Source organism: Schistocerca gregaria, chromosome 2, assembly GCF_023897955.1.
Source record: "Schistocerca gregaria isolate iqSchGreg1 chromosome 2, iqSchGreg1.2, whole genome shotgun sequence".
NCBI lineage: Eukaryota > Metazoa > Arthropoda > Insecta > Orthoptera > Acrididae > Schistocerca > Schistocerca gregaria.
Genome location: NC_064921.1, coordinates 430089813 through 430110483, shown reverse-complemented (window position 1 = coordinate 430110483; position 20671 = coordinate 430089813). Strand labels below are relative to the sequence as shown.

At 42.9% G+C, this 20671-nt stretch overlaps 1 protein-coding gene across 1 annotated transcript in view; it reads right to left on the bottom strand.

Moving 5' to 3' along the window:
* LOC126324495 (muscle M-line assembly protein unc-89-like) overlaps nucleotides 1-20374 on the bottom strand; it is a 105595-nt gene extending 85221 nt beyond the window's left edge. Inside the window, exon 1 of the mRNA XM_049994998.1 lies at nucleotides 20300-20374. Coding sequence (XP_049850955.1) covers nucleotides 20300-20360 — 61 coding nt within the window. The 5' untranslated portion in view covers nucleotides 20361-20374. The remainder of the gene's footprint in view (nucleotides 1-20299) is intronic.
* Nucleotides 20375-20671: the final 297 nt, after the last annotated feature.

Here is a 20671-nt window from a genome sequence, read left to right as displayed (position 1 = left end):
TAGATACCTTAGGGGTTGCGAAGCATCTCAGATCGCTTGATACGGGCAAGTCTTCAGGTCCAGATTGTATACCCATTAGGTTCCTTTCAGATTACGCTGATACAATAGCTCCCTACTTAGCAATCATATACAACCGCTTGCTCACCGATAGATCTGTACCTACAGATTGGAAAATTGCGCAGATCGCTCCAGTGTTTAAGAAGGGTAGTAGGAGTAATCCATCGAACTACAGACCTATATCATTGACGTCGGTTTACAGTAGGGTTTTGGAGCATATACTGTATTCAAACATTATGAATCACGTCCTAGGGAATGGTCTATTGATACGTAATCAGTATGGTTTCAGAAAACATCGTTCTTGTGCAACGCAACTAGCTCTGTATTCGCACGAAGAAATGGCCGCTATCGACAGGGAATCTCAAGTTGATTCCGTATTTCTAAATTTCCGGAAAGCTTTTGACACATTTCCTCACAAGCGATTTCTAATCAAGCTGCGCGCCTATGGGGTATCTCTCAGTTGTGCGACTGGATTCGTGATTTCCTGTCAGGAAGGTCGCAGTTCGTAGTAATAGACGGCAAATCATCGAGTAAAATTGAAGTGATATCAGGTGTTCCCCAGGGAAGCGTCCTGGGACCTCTGCTGTTCCTGACCTATATAAATGACCTGGGTGACAATCTGAGCAGTTCTCTTAGGTTGCTCGCAGTTGATGCTGTAATTTACCATCTAGTGAGATCATCCAAAGACCAGTATCGGTTGGAAAGCGATTTAGAAAAGATTGCTGTATGGTGTGGCAGGTGGCAGTTGACGCTAAATAACGAAAAGTGTGAGGTGATCCACATGAGTTCCAAAAGAAATCCTTTGGAATTCGATTACTCGATAAATAGTACAATTCTCAAGGCTGTCAATTAAACTAAGTGCCTGGGTGTAAAAATTACGAACAACTTCAGCTGTAAAGATAATATTGTGGGGAAGGCGAGCCAAAGGTTGCGTTTCATTGGCAGGACACTTAGAAGATGCAACAAGTCCACTAAAGAGACAGCTTACACTACACTCGCTCGTCCTCTGTTAGAATATTGCTGCGCGGTGTGGGATCCTTACCAGGTGAGATTGACGGAGGACATCGAAAGGGTGCAAAAAAGGGCAGCTCGTTTTGTATTATCACGTAATAGGGGAGAGAGTGTAGTAGATATGATACGCTAGTTGGGATGGAAGTCATTAAAGCAAAGACGTTTTTCGTCGCGGCGAGATCTATTTACGAAATTTCAGTCACCAACTTTCTCTTCCGAATGCGAAAATATTTTGTTGAGCCCAACCTACATAGGTGTGAATGATCATCAAAATAAAATAAGAGAAATCAGAGCTCGAACAGAAAGGTTTAGGTGTTTGCATTTTTCCCGCGCGCTGTTCGGGAGTGGAATGGTAGAGATATAGTATGATTGTGGTTCGATGAACCCTCTGCCAAGCACTTAAATGTGAATTGCAGAGTAATCATGTATATGTAGATGTAGATACTTTTAGTATGCAGGAGTGTACGGGGATCACGAATAGCAGACGCGAGTTGTTCTTTTGCAGATCTTCTCACGGGAGACAGTGAGCCACATTTCCCGCCAAAAAGCAGAGACGTGAATTTCATTATGTCGTAGGTAGAGTTGTAGAATACTCTACAACAGTCTTCCATATGGAGTATGAACTGCAGGCGACTGGCTGACAGCTACATTATCCATGTAAAGGAGGCACAACTTTTGTAACAAGTGCGTGGGTTCGTTGTAGCGAGCGCATACGCAGTAGCAGCCAGGGTCGGTGGAAGCCAAATGGCGTGTCAAAACAGGACACATCACAGGGGGAGCAACTAAGAGACTTCGGTGACTTAAGCGTCAGTAAAGAGTCTCGCTTGTAGAATTTGCGAAGTGTGTGTTTCGCCTCTAAGAGCGAGTTAAGTCGTTTCCTGTAAGTAGAGTGGCGACTCTTTGCTTCTCTGTGGAGTCTGAGGCATACAGAAGTGCTTCTTCATTAAATAATACTTGAGTTCAAATTCTCTTCCTTGCTTATGAGCAAACAGAACTCTTGACTCTTGTTCTATTCCGTGTCGAATTGGTTTCAGCTTTAGGAGTTTACAGGTAGCATATTACGTCCACAGTATAGGTAGAATTTGTAGGTACGCATTACACACCGTCCATACAGCGACCAATGGCACCGGGCACAGCGATGATGCAGTACAACTTCTTCCAGCGCTGTAATAGGTGATATACGCACGATGGCTCGGCAAATAGGGAAACGATCACATTAAATCTGTTGAGCTCCATCTGTTTGTTCTCTGAGCTATTTACTGCCAGTGCCGTTCAGAGTGGATATCTTCTGTTTCGCGGGGCCAATCTGTATCAGCCAACTTAGTGTGCACGCCTAATAAACGGGGGCGCGATTTCTAAGAAATTCACAGATGTTCTCCCAATCTCAGAACTAGATTAAGGGTATGTTTTAACATTCTGTATTAACTTCATACATTTCTGCATTTTTCTATTGTTCCAAAATAAATAATTTTATGCTATCTGTTTGTATTTATTCTAGTAGGACATGTGTCTAACATGTATGCATATATGTATTAAGTTGTGGACCTAGAACGACAGAGAGGTTTCGTCCCACTGTAGCCGTCAGTTGTTCACAACCCCACAACAGATGACTGCAGTCCACCCACCCCACCGCCGCCCCACACTGAACCTAAGGTTATTGTGCCGTTCGGCCACCAATGGACATCCCGGGGAAAGTCTCATACCAGAAGAGTGTAACCCCAAATGTTTGCGTGGTAGAGTAATTATGGTGTACGCGTATATGAAGACGGTGTTTGCGCAGCAATCGCCGGCACAGTGTAGCTGAGGCGGAATAAGGGGACCCAGCCCGCATTCGACGAGGCAGATGGAAAAACCATCCACAGGCTGGTCGGCGCACCAGACCTCGACACTAATCCGCTGGGCGGATTCGTGGCGGAGTTCGGCACGCCTTCCCGCTCGGGAAGCAGCGCGTTAGACCGCACGGCTAGTCAGGTGGGCTCTATTTAACATTATCGATCTCCTAGTTAAGCCAGAACCGAATTCATCATGATTAGATGCCTTATTTGCTGTATTCCTCTGGTAATTATTGTAAGTGGCAGGATCGTTTTGTAATTTATTTATAGGTGTGATATTTCCATTGTGGACACAACACCAGGCAACCACTCACACATTCCGTATGTAAAGCAACACCCGGGAGTTTACAGTACGTAAACCAGTACATAGTGTTGTTCAGAGAAAATGTAGTCGAAAACAAACTCGAGACACAACTTACTCGCAGTCGTATACATTTATTTAAAGTCTGAGGGTCTTGAGAGAAGAGATCGTTTTTCAACACTGAGTAGGCTTCTACAGCGAGTCGATGGAAGTATAGGGTGTTTCAAAATGAATATACGGGTTTTAAGGTTTTGTAGCATTTACTACATTCAATTTAAAAGTATATACAATACATCAAATAAAAGAGCATCTCAGACAATTTTTACCGTAAGTGTTGTATGTGAGCACCATTTGTCGCTCATCGAGTCGACAGGCGAGTTCTTCCCAAACCTAGATCAGTGCGTCTGGAGAAATTGTTATAACAATGCTGTATCTAAGGTCGCGTGGATCGGCTGGTAGGGGAGACACATTCACGTGATCCTTCATTAACTCCCTAAGAGAAAAAACGCATGGCGTAAGATCTTGTGTGAAAATGGAGGTCATGCAAAACAAACCCTGTCATCCTTCCACTTGCGCCCAGTCCACAGGTCGGATACAACGTCGTTTAACCAGTGGCGTACTGAGTCATGGCAGTGAGGCGGCGCAGCATCTTGCTGTCGAGTAAAGTTCTGTTGAAGCTTCTTCCAGCTGAGGAAAGAGCCATAGTCCTAACGTATAAAGATAAGAAACACCAGTTACAGTTGTTTCACCGTAAAAGAAAGCCCCATAAACTTTATGCCTGGACATGGCAAAAAAAAATCAATTTAGGGGAGTCTTGTTGCGGCTATACCATCTGGTGTGGATTTGCTGACCTGCAGATGCCCACAATATGTGTATTCGCATTTCCACTTAGGTGAAATGTCGATTCATTACTGAAGACGACACGATGTAGAAAATCTTCATCATCATGTAGCAACAATTCGTTTGCAAAGTTGGCACGTAAATCGTAGTCTGTAGGCTTTAGAGCTCTTAACAACTGCAAACGATAAGGACGTAATTGTGTTTCCTTGAAAGTCTCCACACAGAGGTCTCTGGAACTATTAATACATTATGTGTATGTAAATGTTGTGCGACTAAGGCCTCGACTTCGGGTAGAACGTTCGCCGGGCGCAAGGCTTTCGATTTGAGGCCACTTCGGAGACTTGCGCGTCGATGCGGATGAAATGATGATGATTAGGACAACATTCAGTCCCTGAGCGAAGAAAATCTCCGACCTAGCCGGGAATCGAACCCGGGCCGCTAGGATGGACATTCTATCGCGCTGACCACTCAGCTACCGGGTGGCGGACACTAATTCACGATTAGTCTTCCGAACTGATTTCTTGCGGCTAAACGTGAAAGAATCTCACTCGGTCAACAAGTTCTTCAACCACTTTTTGTCGCTCCGTACTCTTCACTTTGCGCACAGGTATACTGACAAAACTGTTTGAGTTGCTCTTTCATCTGATGTACTATATGTAATTGTAGGTTGAACGTAATAAATGCTACAAAATCTTAAAACCTGTATATTCATTTTGAAACACTCTGTAATACTAACATGACACAGATACCGTCTTACACGCATTTCAGTGGTCTCCTTCGTCCGATGCAGAACCAAAGTGAAGATAATAACTAATGAATTACTCCGTAGCCAGACACTCAAGCAAACAATCCGCGACATGCCTTCCCGCGCCCAGGTTCCCGGGTTCGATTCCCAGCGGGGTCAGGGATTTTCTCTGCCTCGTGATGACTGGGTGTTGTGTGATGTCCTTAGGTTAATTAGGTTTCAGTAGTTCTAAGTTCTAGTGGACTGATGACCATAGGAGTTAAGTCCCATAGAGCTCAGAGCCATTTGAACCATTTTTTGAATCCGTGACTTGCAAGTGCGTCGAAAGAGTTATCACACACACACACACACACACACACACACACACACACACAACTATATTCTGTCATATCCGAGGATCTTGGGTGGTGTCCCCAAAGATATTCGATATGGTGTGCGGGATATTATCGCTGTATTAAGATTCGAACGGGGATTGGTTGGAGAGTGGTCTCTGGTCTGCGACAACGAGTCCCGCTGCCCGCGTAACGGGAAAAAGGACGTGGAGTTGACCTGCAGGCGAGGCAGACACAAGAGCACATGGACTGAGTGTCTGCATCCTGGATGAAGAAGACGGGAAAGTGGCTGTTGTCTATTGTGGACAATCGTACAGTATGTCCATGTTTGAACTTTTGAGGCACAGTGCCCGTTCGAATCGGGAGTTCCGGGTTTAAGTCCCACAAAACCAAGTTTTCATGTTTAAAAGCACGGTAGAACTGTGTTACAAACTTGTTTCTTTAGAAGCCTGACGAGATATTGAGACCGTGATTGATAAAAAGACTTTTGAAAAAAGCTGTTTGGAGGAAGTAGTGCGTTCATTGACACGTCTTTCGATATAATGATCCTTTGAGCTGACTTGTACTTTTTGATGGTACCGTGAGGTCAGACAGAGGTGGTATTAGTAATTTGGAAAACTTACAGGTCAAGTGGTGGGAGAGTAAATGTTGAGTAAATATTTCTTTGTCTGGGGAAGAATTTTATATAAGTTGTGAGACATGGAAAAACAGTATGTAAAAACCTATGTAAGTTGTAAATTTGTTCACTGTGTAGGAGTCTTGCTACAGAAAATTTTTCTAATGTTAAGTTACCGGTACTGACAATTTTTGCCAAGATTGACTGTAGTTACAGAAACAGTGTAGGTGGTGTTGTGCGTAGGCGCAACTGATGTATGTTTTTAATGAATGTTATATTATGTAATTAATTTTCCTCAAATTATGATCTGGAAGTTTAAAATTTCTGTACTTTTAAAAAGTTGGAAATGTTGAGCAGCGAAGATGGTAAAGGACATTGTAAGGTTTCCATATGAGTGATATATAATTGATAATGGAAGGTTTCGTATTGTATCTGTCGAAAATTTATAAGGTCTTAAGCTTAAATTAACATTTGATGCTTAAAGATGCCAAATGTTGGATACACAGTTCGACAGTGGACGCTATTAACATTATATGTAGAATTGGTTACATAGTGCCTTTTAATTGCTTTTGCGAAGTTTTCTGAAATTATGTCCATGAAACAGATTTTTTTAAATTATGAAATATTATTTTAATTATGACTATCAGTTGCCTTGATAGAGCACTTATGAGTAGAACTGGTTACATAAGGCTTTTTAATTGATTTGGGGAAGTTTTCTGAAATTATGTCTATAAAATATCTTTTATAGTTATGGCTATCAGTTGTCTTGATAGAGCACCGTGTGATTGTTCAGTCAATGTTGCTTTGTGTTCTGGGCTACTGAGTGTCAATAAAGTGGTAAAGTTTCTTTTGGCTTCCAGTATACCAACAGTTCACACCACCGCACACAATTCCGTATCTCTGTGTTATCAGTATCATATACGTGTATAAAAAAATGGCTAGGTGCGCCTAGGACTCGTGCACTGGGGCTGCTGTAAAAACCTAACTCTGTATATAGACAGCTTCTCCATTCCGGAAATCTAGACTTTCGACGATTTTTGCCTTTTATCGACATTGGTAGTGGCGAGATATCGATCCCGGGGTTTCCAAGACTTCCGAGAACGTTTTAATTTCATGTTAGAAGTCGGATAACAAGTGAAAAAAGAAAAAAAATTTCGTCTGATATAAACGCAAATTAACAAGTTTCTGATTTTCTTCCCTCGTTTATACCGTGAAACTTTATTCCTTGCTAAGTTTCATGATTATACGTCAAGGGGAAGTGCTGTATAGGTTTTAATGAGTGAATTAGTGAGTATCAAAATATGTGCCATATATAGCCGTACCTTTTGATTGCATTGAAATAGAAACTAGCGTTTATTATTCCGCCAAGAGGCCATAGGCCTTAACACATGACACAAATTTCAACTTGATACGTCTACTTGTTCCTGAGAAAATTGGCTCTTAACAGACAGAGAACAAGTGACAAAATCTTAATAGTGTGATATAATTACAGATTAACGATTTTCGGATTCTTTTCCTTTGATTGTAAAGTGAGAACTTCCTTCTTGCCAAATTTGATGATTATAGGTCAACGGTAAGTACCCTGTTGGTTTTAATGAGTGAGTTTTCGAGTACCAAAGTATGTGACATATATAGCCATGTCTTCTGATTGCACTAACTTAGAAGCCACACTTTTTATATTGTCAAGAGACCTTAATATGTGACATACATGTTAACTTGATATGTCCACCATTTCTTGAGAAAAAGTGTTTTGAACAGTCGGACCGACAGACAGATGGACAACAAGGCAGTCCTCTAGGGGTCCTGGTTTTATGAATAGTATCAAAATACATCCCTGGCACAATATGTGTGGATGGACATGGTTGGGAAGAGAGAAGGAGGAGAATGGGATGTAAAGTGAGAGGAGATAGGATGAGGTGGACATAGAAAGGGGGAGGAGGTCATGTCCCAAAAGAAAAGATAGGAATGGATGGGCAGAAAGAGGGTGAGGGGGGAGGAGGAGATGGTTAAAGATAGAAGAGTAGGAGATGGACAGAGAGAGAGAGGGAGATGGAGGTGTAGGAGGCAAATGGAAGATGGATAATGAGCAGATGGAAAAGGAGAAACTGTTCGAGGAGGAGATGGAGAAGGTTGGAAGTGGAGATGGACAGGGAGAGTGAGATGGAGGAATTGGACATAGAGATGGGGAGGATCAGACAGATAGAGGACGAGGGGAAAGTGTGATGGATAGAAAGAGGGAGAAGAGGATATATCGAGATAGGTGGAGAAGGAGATGGTCAGAGAAGGAGGGTAGGTGGAAGAAGTGTAGGAGGCAGGTGGAAAATGGAGAGTAGTAGTGTGAAGGTAAGAAAGGAAGAGAGGGGAGAAAGAGATGGAAAGAGAGAGGAGAGAGGAAGAGATGTTAGGAGAGAGAGGGAGGAGGGAAAGGACAGAGACAGGGACGAGAGTAGGGTATGGAAATAGACAGGTAAACGGGGAGATGGACAAAGAGATATGGGAAGAAGAAGGAATGACAGAGAGAGGTGAACATGGACAAAGAGAGAGGAATTACAGTGTGTCAAAGAAATGTTACGACAATTTTTAAGTGGTTGTAGGGGATGTCTGGAACAACAAATCGAAGACAGGAACCCGTTTCCGGAAACGTTATCCAACGACGCTACAGAGCATTGAAGTTGTAGGCACCAGCACTTGCCACTAGACCACCCCTTCGACAGCAAACGTAATTTTGTAGGCTGACGGACCTTAGACAGAACGTCTCGAAATGTTGTTTGTAATTCAGTGATCTCGTCTGACTGCTACAATCGCCAGTGGAGAAGACGGAGTTAGCTGTTGCGCAAAAAGACATTGTCTCCTATGAATACGATGTTCTGTTGTCTCAGTGCATGACGGTTTCAGACATGGGTTTCCATGTGCAGGGTATCTTTCTCCTGCAACCCTTCAAAATCTCCAATGTTACTCGGTGTACAGCAGACAAATGAACTGCAGATGGAAACCCGTTCCAAAACAGTGATCCACCTAGGCAACAGATCATCGCATTCTTAGGAGACAAAGCCCTGTGTACACAGCATCTAGCCCCTTATTCTCCGCCGGCCGCGGTGGCCGTGCGGTTCTGGCGCTGCAGTCCGGAACCGCGGGGCTGCTACGTTCGCAGGTTCGAATCCTGCATCGGGCATGGGTGTGTGTGATGTCCTTAGGTTAGTTAGGTTTAAGTAGTTCTAAGTTCTAGGGGATTTATGACCTAAGATGTTGAGTCCCATAGTGCTAAGAGCCATTTGAACCATTTGAACCTTATTCTCCATGGGCGAACGTGCCAATCGGTAGCGATCAATGAATAACAAAGAACATTGCGAGACTTTCCGCCTACGGTCCGCCAGCGTACAAAGTCACGTTTGCTGTATGTAGGATAACCAACATTACTTCTCTAGTAATAACCTTATGTATGTATGTATGTGTGTGTGTGTGTGTGTGTGTGTGTGTGTGTGTGACTGGCGGTCAACGGCTCGGAGAAACCATTCCGAGGTATTCACCGTCAGTCACATTCGGTGATGGTACTAACAAATCTCTCCTCTATTCTCTCTTTTTATATTCTTCATAAACAAAAACAAAATTTTATTTATATTGCAACCTTAAATTATTGTTATTTTGAAAAGTATCATTCTTTGTAAATGTTGTAGATAAAACAAAAGAAAAGAAAACTATAAAAAGATGAAAAACGAAGAATGTAAGACGTACGACCTGTTTTAAACATCAGGTAAAAGGTCTATAATTTAGCAGTAAATAAATAAATAAATAAATGTGCCGCACGGGTGTGCGAGTGAAGCAGAGGGGAAAAGGCTAGTACATACCGGGTTGTCCTTCAAAGAGTCGCCTGGCGTTATTTTCTCTGCTGTTTACTATTTTGTTTTCCGAATGTGCAGCTGGAGTCAGCCCAAACAAATATTGCTCGTCACGTCTTTCATGCGACGCCATGTGTCAACGGGAAGTGCCAGTTGGTTTCCCCTTAGAAGCGAAATGATTTTTAAAGTGGAAAAGACGAAGCAGCCACGCTGCAGAGCGGTAGCAGTCAGCGCGCTCCAGAGCGGTGCTGTCGGTGCTGAAGTATTGGTTATTCTTCACGTTTTACTGTCCGTGTTAATACAAATCGATAAAAGGAATACCGAGCTGTACTAATATGGAACAGCTCTGTCGAACGCTTGCAAAAAACTCAACTTTAAAAATCGTTATGTTTGTAATGGGAAACCAACTGACGCTTTCCGTCAGAACTGGGCATCACATGAAAGACTTGATAAGGTGTATTTGTCTGCTCCGACATTGACTACACATCGAAATGTCAGACGCTCTTGGACACTGCAACTGTGCTGCTCCATATACGATCAGATTTCACTTACGTCGTATTTGCGCTACGGCCCACCGATGATCGATTATTATCCCGTGTTACTCGCGTTGTCATCCAGACTGTTGCCCCTGCAACTACTGAAAATGCTGCTACCCCTCTTCAGGAACCACACGTTTGTCTGGCCTGTCAACAGATACGCCTCCATTGTGGTTGCACCTACGGTACGCCTATCCGTATCGCTGACGCACGCAAGCCTCCCCACCAACGGCAACGTCCATGGTTCACGGTTGTATTCTGATGAAAATCAATAAATAATAATAAAGTACAATTTTGTATATCTTCCGTATCGCTGAGGCACCGAAGCCTCCCCACCAACGGCAAGGTCCATGGTTCACGGTTGTATTCTGATGAAAATCAATAAATAATAATAAAGTACAATTTTGTATATCTGAATACCACTTTCCAGATATTCCTATTCGATGTTCCCCTTCGGCGTAACTCCAATTAAATAATGTTGCGGGACTGTGGACAAGATAAAATTGTAGTGAGATTTATACCTGTCTTCGATAAATATTTATTTTTTAGGTTTATAAATTAAGAACTGACGTGTTCCGAACGCATTGAAATTCTTCGAAAGTGTTGACGTAAATATACAGTAATTGACCCGTTTTTCAGAAACCTTCTGAAGAGTTCTGGTGTGGTGTAAAGTTTTGTCTCGCACACGTTTCTCATAATTTTGTTTAGTCCTGTGCAATAATGAATTTCCCGAATTCACTAAAATATAACGCTGAAATTGAAAAATACTGATGAACTGTCAAGAGACGGACCTTAGCCCATCCTGCCACACTTCCTTCGCGCCCCCCAGCTGATGAAGATATAGTATAACATCGCTAATACTTCTCCTCCAGTGGCGGATACATATGGGGAGCGCGCTGGATTCTCACCCCTCCCTCCCCTCTTTTCGGGGCCACCCGCACTGCCCCCGCCAGTCAACCCGCACGCTATTCGTTTGTTTCTTTCGCCAGTCGACTCAACTGAATCAAGTTAGCGAGTAGTTGTACTTTCCTATGTAGCATGCGCGTCTGCGTCATCGTATTTTAAACGTTTCTGCCTGGCACATAGATAGCTAATACATACCTACGAGAAATGTCGCGGCCATTCTAGTGATCTCGGTACGTTATTCTGTCTGGCATTTGTTCGTGAAAATTCGCGAATATTCTACTGTTTTCTTGTACAGAGAACCTTCGATACGTAGCGTTATAAATACGAACTATTCTCCAAATAGGAAGTTAGTTTACATTCAGAAGCAGAAATATTAAGACTGAAGAATGAATAAGTAAAATGTCCTAGTTGTAGCAAGTGCAAGTGTGAACATTAGACAAGAGTGAGAGTGAATTGATAGAGAAGAGAAACACAATTGTAACTTTTTTGTAGCATAAGGTAGCATCGTCTTGTATATGTGTATAATCAGTTTAAATAAAACTTTCTTAAACTTTGCATTTGACTTGATTTTTTTTTTTTTTACGGTAAAAGTGAAGGTAGCTCAAGATATCTTTAGCGCCCCCTCCTTGAGGTTTTTCTGTATTCACCGCTGTCCCCTACTGGACTAACAGCATCGTCGGAACGCAAAAAAAAAAGAAAAAGAAAAAAAAAGTTTGGATTATCAGAGGAACACTTTTATATGCCCGCAACCTCACAACACAGTATAGTAAAACTTTCATTTTCAACTGGGAATGCTGTCTGAAATATTGTTCCATGTTAAGAGATTAGCAAAACGAAAAGGAAACGTCGACACACTTAAAAAATCTTAAACGAAACTGTAATGTAATGTAGAGTCTGGAACGTAAAATATGTCTGTATCGGACGGTAAGATAATGCTACTGTGAGTGAAAGTTTAACCGTTATACATATCTTATTACAGTACCGAAGTGAAGCGCAACTAATTTTCAATTAAGTGTTTAAACCTTGGGTCACACAGTAAAAAAGTGTTTTGTTCTTAAACAGGAAGAAAGAAATATATAATGAGCGTTTGCTTAGCAACCAACAACCTTGACTTTGCCACGATGTTGCATCACTACCTGTCCACAAAATGCCTTTCGGGATAATCGTAGAGCATATTTAGATGTATTTAACTGCTCCACCAAATGCAGTTATGATCGTCAGTTGATTCTTCTTCCATTGGGCTGCAAAGTCAGCTTTCTGATGCACTCAGTAACGTCATTGGGCTCAACGCCCGATTGTAAGGTTTGCAAATGCCTGAAAATCGCTGCAGTGTCTACGTATTGACTTTCATCGCTTGTTGAATGGTCTTACATCTCGATTCTCTTCAGTCCTTTCTTATGATATTTCATCTTAATGTCATTCATTTTTGGCTACAGTTTGGGTCAAGATGTTTCAACAGTTCGTGCCGGCATTTCTTCCCACACTTCGGCAATTGTAGAAATCACACCTTTTATATTTATTGATTTTATCGCTTGAAACAAGCTTCTGCCTTCTTTATTCCTCTCTAAAATTGATAAATTGTATTTTCAACACTATCAACACTTCAGCTACTCACTGACCCTCTGATCTATTGGCTGGATTAGACATATCACGTTGGCAGGAAGAAATAAAGCTTTTATTTCACTTTTAAAAATTCATGTTCATATGAATGAGACGTCGCATTGTCGAGTATCAATGTGGTAAGTGTATGGAGTTTCTTCTTTGTTTTTAGGCCTTCTGTAACGGCAGGAAATAATTGATCATAAAACTACTCTTTAAAGAGGCCGAATTCCATCCATTTTGACTCCTAGTTACGATAATATACAGGTAGTGATGCCCCTGTTCTTCTTTTGCCTTTCAAAAAAAAAAAAAAAAAAGTTTCATATGGTTCTGAGCACTATGGGACTTCACTTCTGAGGTTATCAGTCCGCTAGACTTAGAACTACTTAAACCTAACTAACCTAAGGACATCACACACATCCATGCTCGAGGCAGGATTCGAACCTGCGACCGTAGCGGTCGCGCAGTTTCAGAATTTAGCGCCTAGAACCGCTCGGTCACAACGGCCGGCTTTTTGCCTTTCCGATCACAAACAACGGCATCTTTTGCCTGCCATTAGCGATACTACATAGAGCAATAGTAATTCCGTCCTTAGCAAGTTTTGTACCTGTTACAAACTTAATATTTGTGGGGAACATTTTGTAATTCAGGCCAGACTTATCAGCGTTGTATGCTTGGTCAAGGGTCAAATTAAGCTCTTTAACTAAGTTTTCAAATTTCAGAACAAATTCATTGGCAGCTGTTTCGTCATGAGACAGCTTCTTGCCCGAAATAATTATATTTTGAATGCCATGGCGTTTTTTGCGCCAATGTAAGGGGTCTTTGCTCACTGCAAACATTTCATTTTCATGTACTTTTTCATACAAGAACAGTACCTTTGCTTGTATGATTTCCCCGAACAACGCTGTTCCTTTTCTCCTCTCCTGCTCAGATCACACACACAAAGCTTTGTCTCGAATTTCACTTTTAGGTTTCTTCAGTCTTGCGTATTTTCAGTCCTTTCACGTCACCGACTGTCATTGTATGACTTTCAAGAGTTTTCGTAGTTTTTCTCCATTATTCAACAACTGTCATGCCAACCTCTGCCTCGCACACAATGTTTTGAAGAGACTCGCCTAACCTAACATTTTAAGCATTTCCAAATTCTCATCTAAAGACATCGACCCATGATCATGTTTAATGGATGTCTAAGTTTAATTTTCCACGCTTTAACACGTGAGAAGAACGCTGTTACTAATTTACGAAACAAATGCATGCACAATAAAATTACTGAGCGATTAGAAACAAATTATTTAATACTGCCGGCCCGGTTAGCCGAGCGGTCTAACGCACGGCTTTCCGAAGTGGGAAGGACGAATCCGCCCGGCGGACTAGTGTCGAGGTCCGATGAGCCAACCAGTCTGTGAATGACTTTTAGGCGGTTTCCCATCTGCCTCGGCGGTTGCGGGCTGGTTCCCCTTATTCCGCCTCAGCTACACTATGTCGGCGATTGTTGCGCAAACAAGTTCTCCACGTACGCGCACACCACCATTACTCTACCACGCAAACATAGGGGTTACATCCGTCTGGTGTCAGACGTCCCCTGGGGAGTCCACCGAGGGCAGAACCGCACAGTAACCCTGGGTTCGATGTGGGGCTGCGGAGGGGTGAAGTGGACTGTGGTAGTCATCGTGGGATTGTGGACCACTGCGCCTGCGGCGAGGACGGTGCCTCTCCGTCGTTTCTAGATTCCCGATTAACATACATTACACTATTTCATACTAAAACCTATCGAACTACCACACCTATGAGTGGTCAGCTGCCTACTGATCCACATAATGAATGATGTGTCTACATCTACATGTATACTCTGCAAATCTCATTTAAGTGTCTGGCAGAGCAAAACTTAAACATAAAATTAGCTTAGCGATGGACCCGTCTGGAGCCCCCCTTGCACCATGTGCTAGGGCCGCCTCTACTACCGTAAATGATATACTGCTTGACAAGTGCTGAGGAAAAACTACACTTGCTAGAATAACTGTCACCTGCTACGGAACAACCGACTCTTGCTACGGAAGAGTCGGCTAACGATAGTTAAGGAAAATGTAGATGGCGGGACGAGTTAACGGCAGCAAAGCCTCTGCACGAACGCTCTGCATACATTCGAAAAATCATGCAGTACTGTATTTGACGAAGATCGATGTGGAACCGATTACTGCGACATTCCATGTGGTACGGCAACAAGTCTGCAAGACGTCATTTGAACGTTTACGAACGTGGACGAGCAGTTGGATGACCCGAAGCCACCAAAGTGTCACTACTATGGCCATAGTGATGGGTATGTCCAAAACTGTCATCTCGCGATAAAAAAAAAAAAAAACCACCGCCGAAGGTGGAAATGCAATGTGAAAGCATGTATGTAGTCGTCGACGGACCACCACACCGCTAGAGGACCGACGCATAGCCCTAGTGGTGAAAAGGAACCGACCTTTCACTCCTAGGCAGATCGCTGCAGACGTTGAAACTAAAACCGATTCATGTGTCTCTGCCAGAACTATTTCGCAGCGATTAAATCCGGCTGGTTTTCATGCTCAGAAGCCTGCAAAATTCATCCCACTTCAGTCACATCATCCTTGAAAAAGAATTCGTTGAAGTAGAGAGCATGTTGGTTGGGCTCAGCAACTGTGGTTCAGAGTAATGTTGTCCGATGAACCCGCATCACTGTGGCAAGCGATTCCGGCCGACAGTTAGGGTGGAGAGAGAGGGGAACACATTAAATATCAAAGAATGTCGACGAATGTCATCGGTATGCCATATTCGTTACGGTGTGGGCAGACATTATGTGCAATGGTCGATGCCGCTGCATTCTTTGTGCGAAGTACTGTTGCGGCCAAGCGGTACTGCAGGGGTGTTATTCTGGATCATCTCCGTCTGTTTAGTGGTCGGCAGGTCCAGACTTTCTTTTTATTGACGACAATTCCCACCCACACAGGATTGCTGGGGTGTTACACACACTAGAAAGCTAACGTACTGCGACCACTTCCTCTCCGAGCCGTGAAAGAACTGAAAATCGCCTTGAGAGAGGAGTGGGACAGTAATCCGTCAAGGAGCCCTCAACAGTTTTGTAACCAGCATGAATAACACGTGCAAATTAGGCATTCCTTTCCTAGGAGTGCATATTCCTTACTGAGAGTACGATTCGACCTTTGTGTCGGTAGTCTAATCTATGTCTAACGTTATCTTTATTTAATCTACTATCCTTCTTTCCCTCGTGGTGAAATCTGTACTATTTCAAGTTATAAATACACCATCATACATGTACATCATACATGTACATCATACATGTACTGCGTTTGATGTTTTCCAACATTGCTTGTGATTATTTTTGTCCAACAATATCCCTGTTCCTTAGCAATTGTCAAGCAGTGTTTGCCGTCTCTGACCCGCCATTTCAGAGTCTCGGCAGAGATAGCAAGTGACGCAAAATTTCTCGAAACTGCCTGTAGTTAGAACAAGACATCTGAGAGGAAAAGAACGTGTGCCGCTTCTCCGGATGGCGCATGTCTTGCTTAGATAACCTTGGAGTTAATCTACAGCGAGCTAGTAATGCACAACACCCACTATATCGGCTGTGTCAAAGGGAGCGGCGCCTAAAACATCTGGTCAAATGCGGCAGTCAAGAAGTTGCATGAGGGTTATATGCAAACGAATAGAGGTCTGAAATATACTAACTGCTTCTCCATCTCCCTCTTTTTCTCTCTCAATTTTTCAATCACTCGTATGTCAGGTGGTTATGATCGTCTCTGTTGACGGCAAAGAAAGTGGTAGCTGTAAGCTATTCCACGTCTCTCTCACCACTAGTTCATGGAGACAGTTGAAAAGACGCTGTTAGTTTGAAACCGTATGTACTTGGCCATTATGATTACCAAAACGACACAAACAGATATGAACGAGGCAACGTGTTAGCTGTTAGTTGTTCACATACTAAGTGATCTACAGTATCTTTGTATACCCATACGCTGCTGACATTTGTATGAGGTTAGCTCGTGGGAACATGTAAGATGACCGCTGTCCGTATTATGCCATGCTCCCCCTGGTAGCGCAGATATTGTTTGATGCAGTATAAATAATGAGTGTTGGGACGTTATAGCCATCGGACTATCAACGAAAATAAAATCCCTCCTAAAAGTTCGTAGTATTGCTAAAAGACTTCTTATACAAATACCAGATACATCTGCTCCATCTAGAATAAGCGTATGAATTATTACACAAATATTAATAAGTTTCTAATGCGTCTTCCATGTCGTGAAGATTAACGATCATCCGCCGCCCTGAGTGTTTCAGGAAACGTGAGCAAGCACGAACTTGATACTTACGTGACTAATTTCAATGTAATACAAAGCGTACTTTAAACACGTACATTTCACTAGTGGCTGAATATTCGGTTCTCATCATGTCCTTGACATCAGACTCATCAGCGATGCGACACATAGCGCGCCCTCGGCAACAGGAACTGAGTTCAAACAATTATTGTGAAATCTCCACATCAGGACGAAAAATGCCTGTTATAGCCAAACTCCATCTGTGAATAATTTTTGTACCTGTATACCAAGTACAATGCCGCTCACATTTACGAATGTTGTTTCTAGTCTCAATAGAAGCACAATTTTACCTCAGTTTCACGTGATTATCTGCCCCCCTCCCGAGTAGATATTAATTAGTTGCTGTAACGCATAATGTTGATAAAATTGTAGTGCCTGTCTGTTTGCAGCATGTCAGGTACATGGACATTATAAGTACCGGTCATCAGCGTAGTGAATGAATGTTGGGCACCTATATAGGCCGTTCCAGAAACGTTGCGACAAACTTCGAGGGACTGTAGAGGGTATTTTGAGGAACAAAATGAGAATAGCTACCCATGTTCGGATACGTCACCTAACGACGCTACAGAGCCTCGAATCTTGCATGCCGAAAAAACTTGAGATTTTTTAGGGTTCCAAGAGAAAAATAAACTGCAGGTGGAAACCCGTGTCCGAAATCGTCATCCGCCGAAGTGACAGAGCATCGCATTCGTAGGAGACAATGCCTTTCTATGTAGCAGCTAGCTGTATCTTCTCTACTGGCGATCGTGCAATCAGTCACGATTACAAAGTAACAAACAATATTGGAAGCTGTTCCTCCTACAACCTGTCAGCTAAAAGGTCGCGTTTGCTGCCGAAGGGATGGTCTCTACAGCGTCACCAGATCACGTTTCTGAACACGAGTTCCTATCCTCAATTTGTTCCTCAAGACATCCTCTACAACCCTTTCTAGTTTGGAGCAACATTTATGGGACACCCTATATACCTAGTGGGCCACTTACAAACATCTCGCATGTAGCGGCTCTATCCTCTACCGGCGTGAAAAAGAGACTGACATACTCTGGATGAAGTAGATCGAGGCTTCTTGTAGCATATATTTCGTGACGGTCTCAGCAGGGCTGTTTTAAGGGCGAAGCGCCACAACGGCCGCTTGGGCGACAAATTGTGAGGTGCTCCACAGACACCCAAGTGCCAAATTTGCTGGCAGGGTGTATTATAATTAGTAGCGAAAAGTAACGCTGCTGGAAGTATACGATAATACTCGTCCAAGTAAACTAGGACAACATTAAATACTAAGGGCACTGTCGGTTCGTAACGAAGCATTCGCTATCACCTCTCAAACGGCTTGTTTGCGGACCCAAGTTTACTGGCAGGTTTTTTGCTCCTGTTGCTGAATACTTTCAGATTCTCAGTTATCACTGTAAATTGTGATCCATCATCGTCATCATGATTTCCTTTCAGCGAGCCGGGTAAGAACTTTGTGAACGACATGCCTCCAATGATTAAACCCTGGTATAGCTTGTCTGTATCCACTGCATCCCAAGTTACTCCTCTCCTCTTGACCTCATTAATCTGGTCACGTGACCTCTTCCTAGGCCGCTCAATCCATCTTTTTCGTAGTATGTCCACTCCAAATACTGACGTGAACCACACTCTGCATATGTAATAAAAAGATTTCTCTAAAATATTTTAATGATGTCGGAAAAGTACTTTATATGTAAATGAATTGTTTGTTCTGCTAATATTTGGCACTGGAATAATATTTAGAAATTTGTTTCTGCTACAGTTGAAAGGTTTTACCAAGGAAGCGATGAAACACAAGTAATGTCTGAGGGAGGCGGGGATAAGTGTGAGGAGGTAAGGGGGAGAGTGACACCAAATGATATGTTGCGTGAGGAGGGGGGGGGGGGGGGGATTTTGTCGAACCGCCCCTGGGTCTCAGTGGAGTAGCGTAAATTCGACTTTCCAAAACAATCCATTGATGTTCACTCAGATTCAGATCTGGATAATGAGATGACCAGACTACAATCGTGCCCCAGTTTGTATGTAAGGTACCCCGTGGCCTATTGCCGTCAGTTTCGAGCTTCCGATCAACATCGCGTGAATTATTTCTGTCTTAAGCGGCTGCACTTCTAGGAATCTTTAATGCAAGGACACCGTCACGATACATTCGCGGTCACTAGTTTTTTTGTCTGCGAAAACACAGTCTTGAAAATAAACTACTTCGGTAACTTGAACGGCTGTTCTTTCATACGAATTCACGGATGTCCTGATGAGTACATCACTTGTTCACCGTGTTTCTTGAACAATCTACCTACTTTGTGTTACATCATTTATGTAAGAATGGACTGATGATATTTTCCAGTCGTAGCGTTACAGTACTATGAGAAATATAACAAAATGCTGAAATAAACCTGGAAAAGCAAAGATCGTTAAAGTTATCCGAGTTATTATTGTTATTATTTACTATTGTGTTCTGTTTATCGTTCTCCATATCTTGACAGGTTTTATGCCAAATACGAGTAGTTGTCTGTTGCTGGTACATCCCTAAATCAATGCAACAATTCAAAAGGTACGTATTCAGGGTGATTACTTGATGATGTTACAAACTTTCAGGGATGATGGAGGAGGGTAAATATATCGATCTGAGGTAAGGGCCGATCCTGATCCGAAAACGACCAAGTCGAAAGATACGAGCAAACATCGTTGTGATACGTCTGATGGGAGAAAACATGTTCTGGTACTGTCGTTACTAAGACTGTGTGGCAGGCAGCTTTCAGAGGTGGTAGTATGGACCAAGACAAGAAAAAAATATCCAGTAAATAGCATACCTTAAGAGCTATGACCACTTGTTCATCTTCTGTATTGTAGAACACACATAGTAAATAAGTGCAAATAGCTCATAGGTTATATATTTGAGAGCCCATTTTTACAGAACGTTTCTTCCTTATTTTGCTTCATCTTATTTCCTGTAACAAAACAGCAACAAAAGGACTCGCAGTACAAGAGATGTGTTTGACAGTATCGTAGATGACCTTGGGCTCGTGGATCTCAAGGTATGCGTTTGGAGATGACGTTTACTGGATATTTCTTTCTTATTTTGGTCCAGACCACCACCTCTGAAAGTTTGCTGCCCAACAACACTAGCAACAACAATACCGGTACATGTATTCCACTGTCAGAGGTAGCAGAACGGTTTTCGCTTACATCTTTTGACCTTGTTGTTTCCGGACCAGGGTCACACTACTACACATTGATACACTTACACTTTCCATCAACCCTGTTATCACGGAATCACCCTATATACTGGACACAACTGAACCTAGAAACTCTTGTGTCAGACTGTACCTGCGACGAAAAGCAGAGCGACGACTAAAGGCGCGCAGTGCATTAGCGAACTGCGGGCCATGGCGGTCGTGTTGCGACTGACGCATCGCGGCAGATCTGCACAGAGGCGCCGTCTGATACCTCCCAACAAGGCTATCTGCAGACTGACCTTGACCACATTGCAAGTCGGCAACATCAGTGACCGTCACGGTGCAAGGGGCATCACATGTAAGGGGCAAACTCTGGCCGTCCACTTGATGTAGGTAGCACACAAGCAAATCTGACAAGGTATACCTACATGGAGGTGGGACTCCAAACCTTAACGAGTCTTAGTACCATATCTGGTCACTGTGTACTGTTCTCATGTTCTGTCTGGATTGTACTTAGAGACGT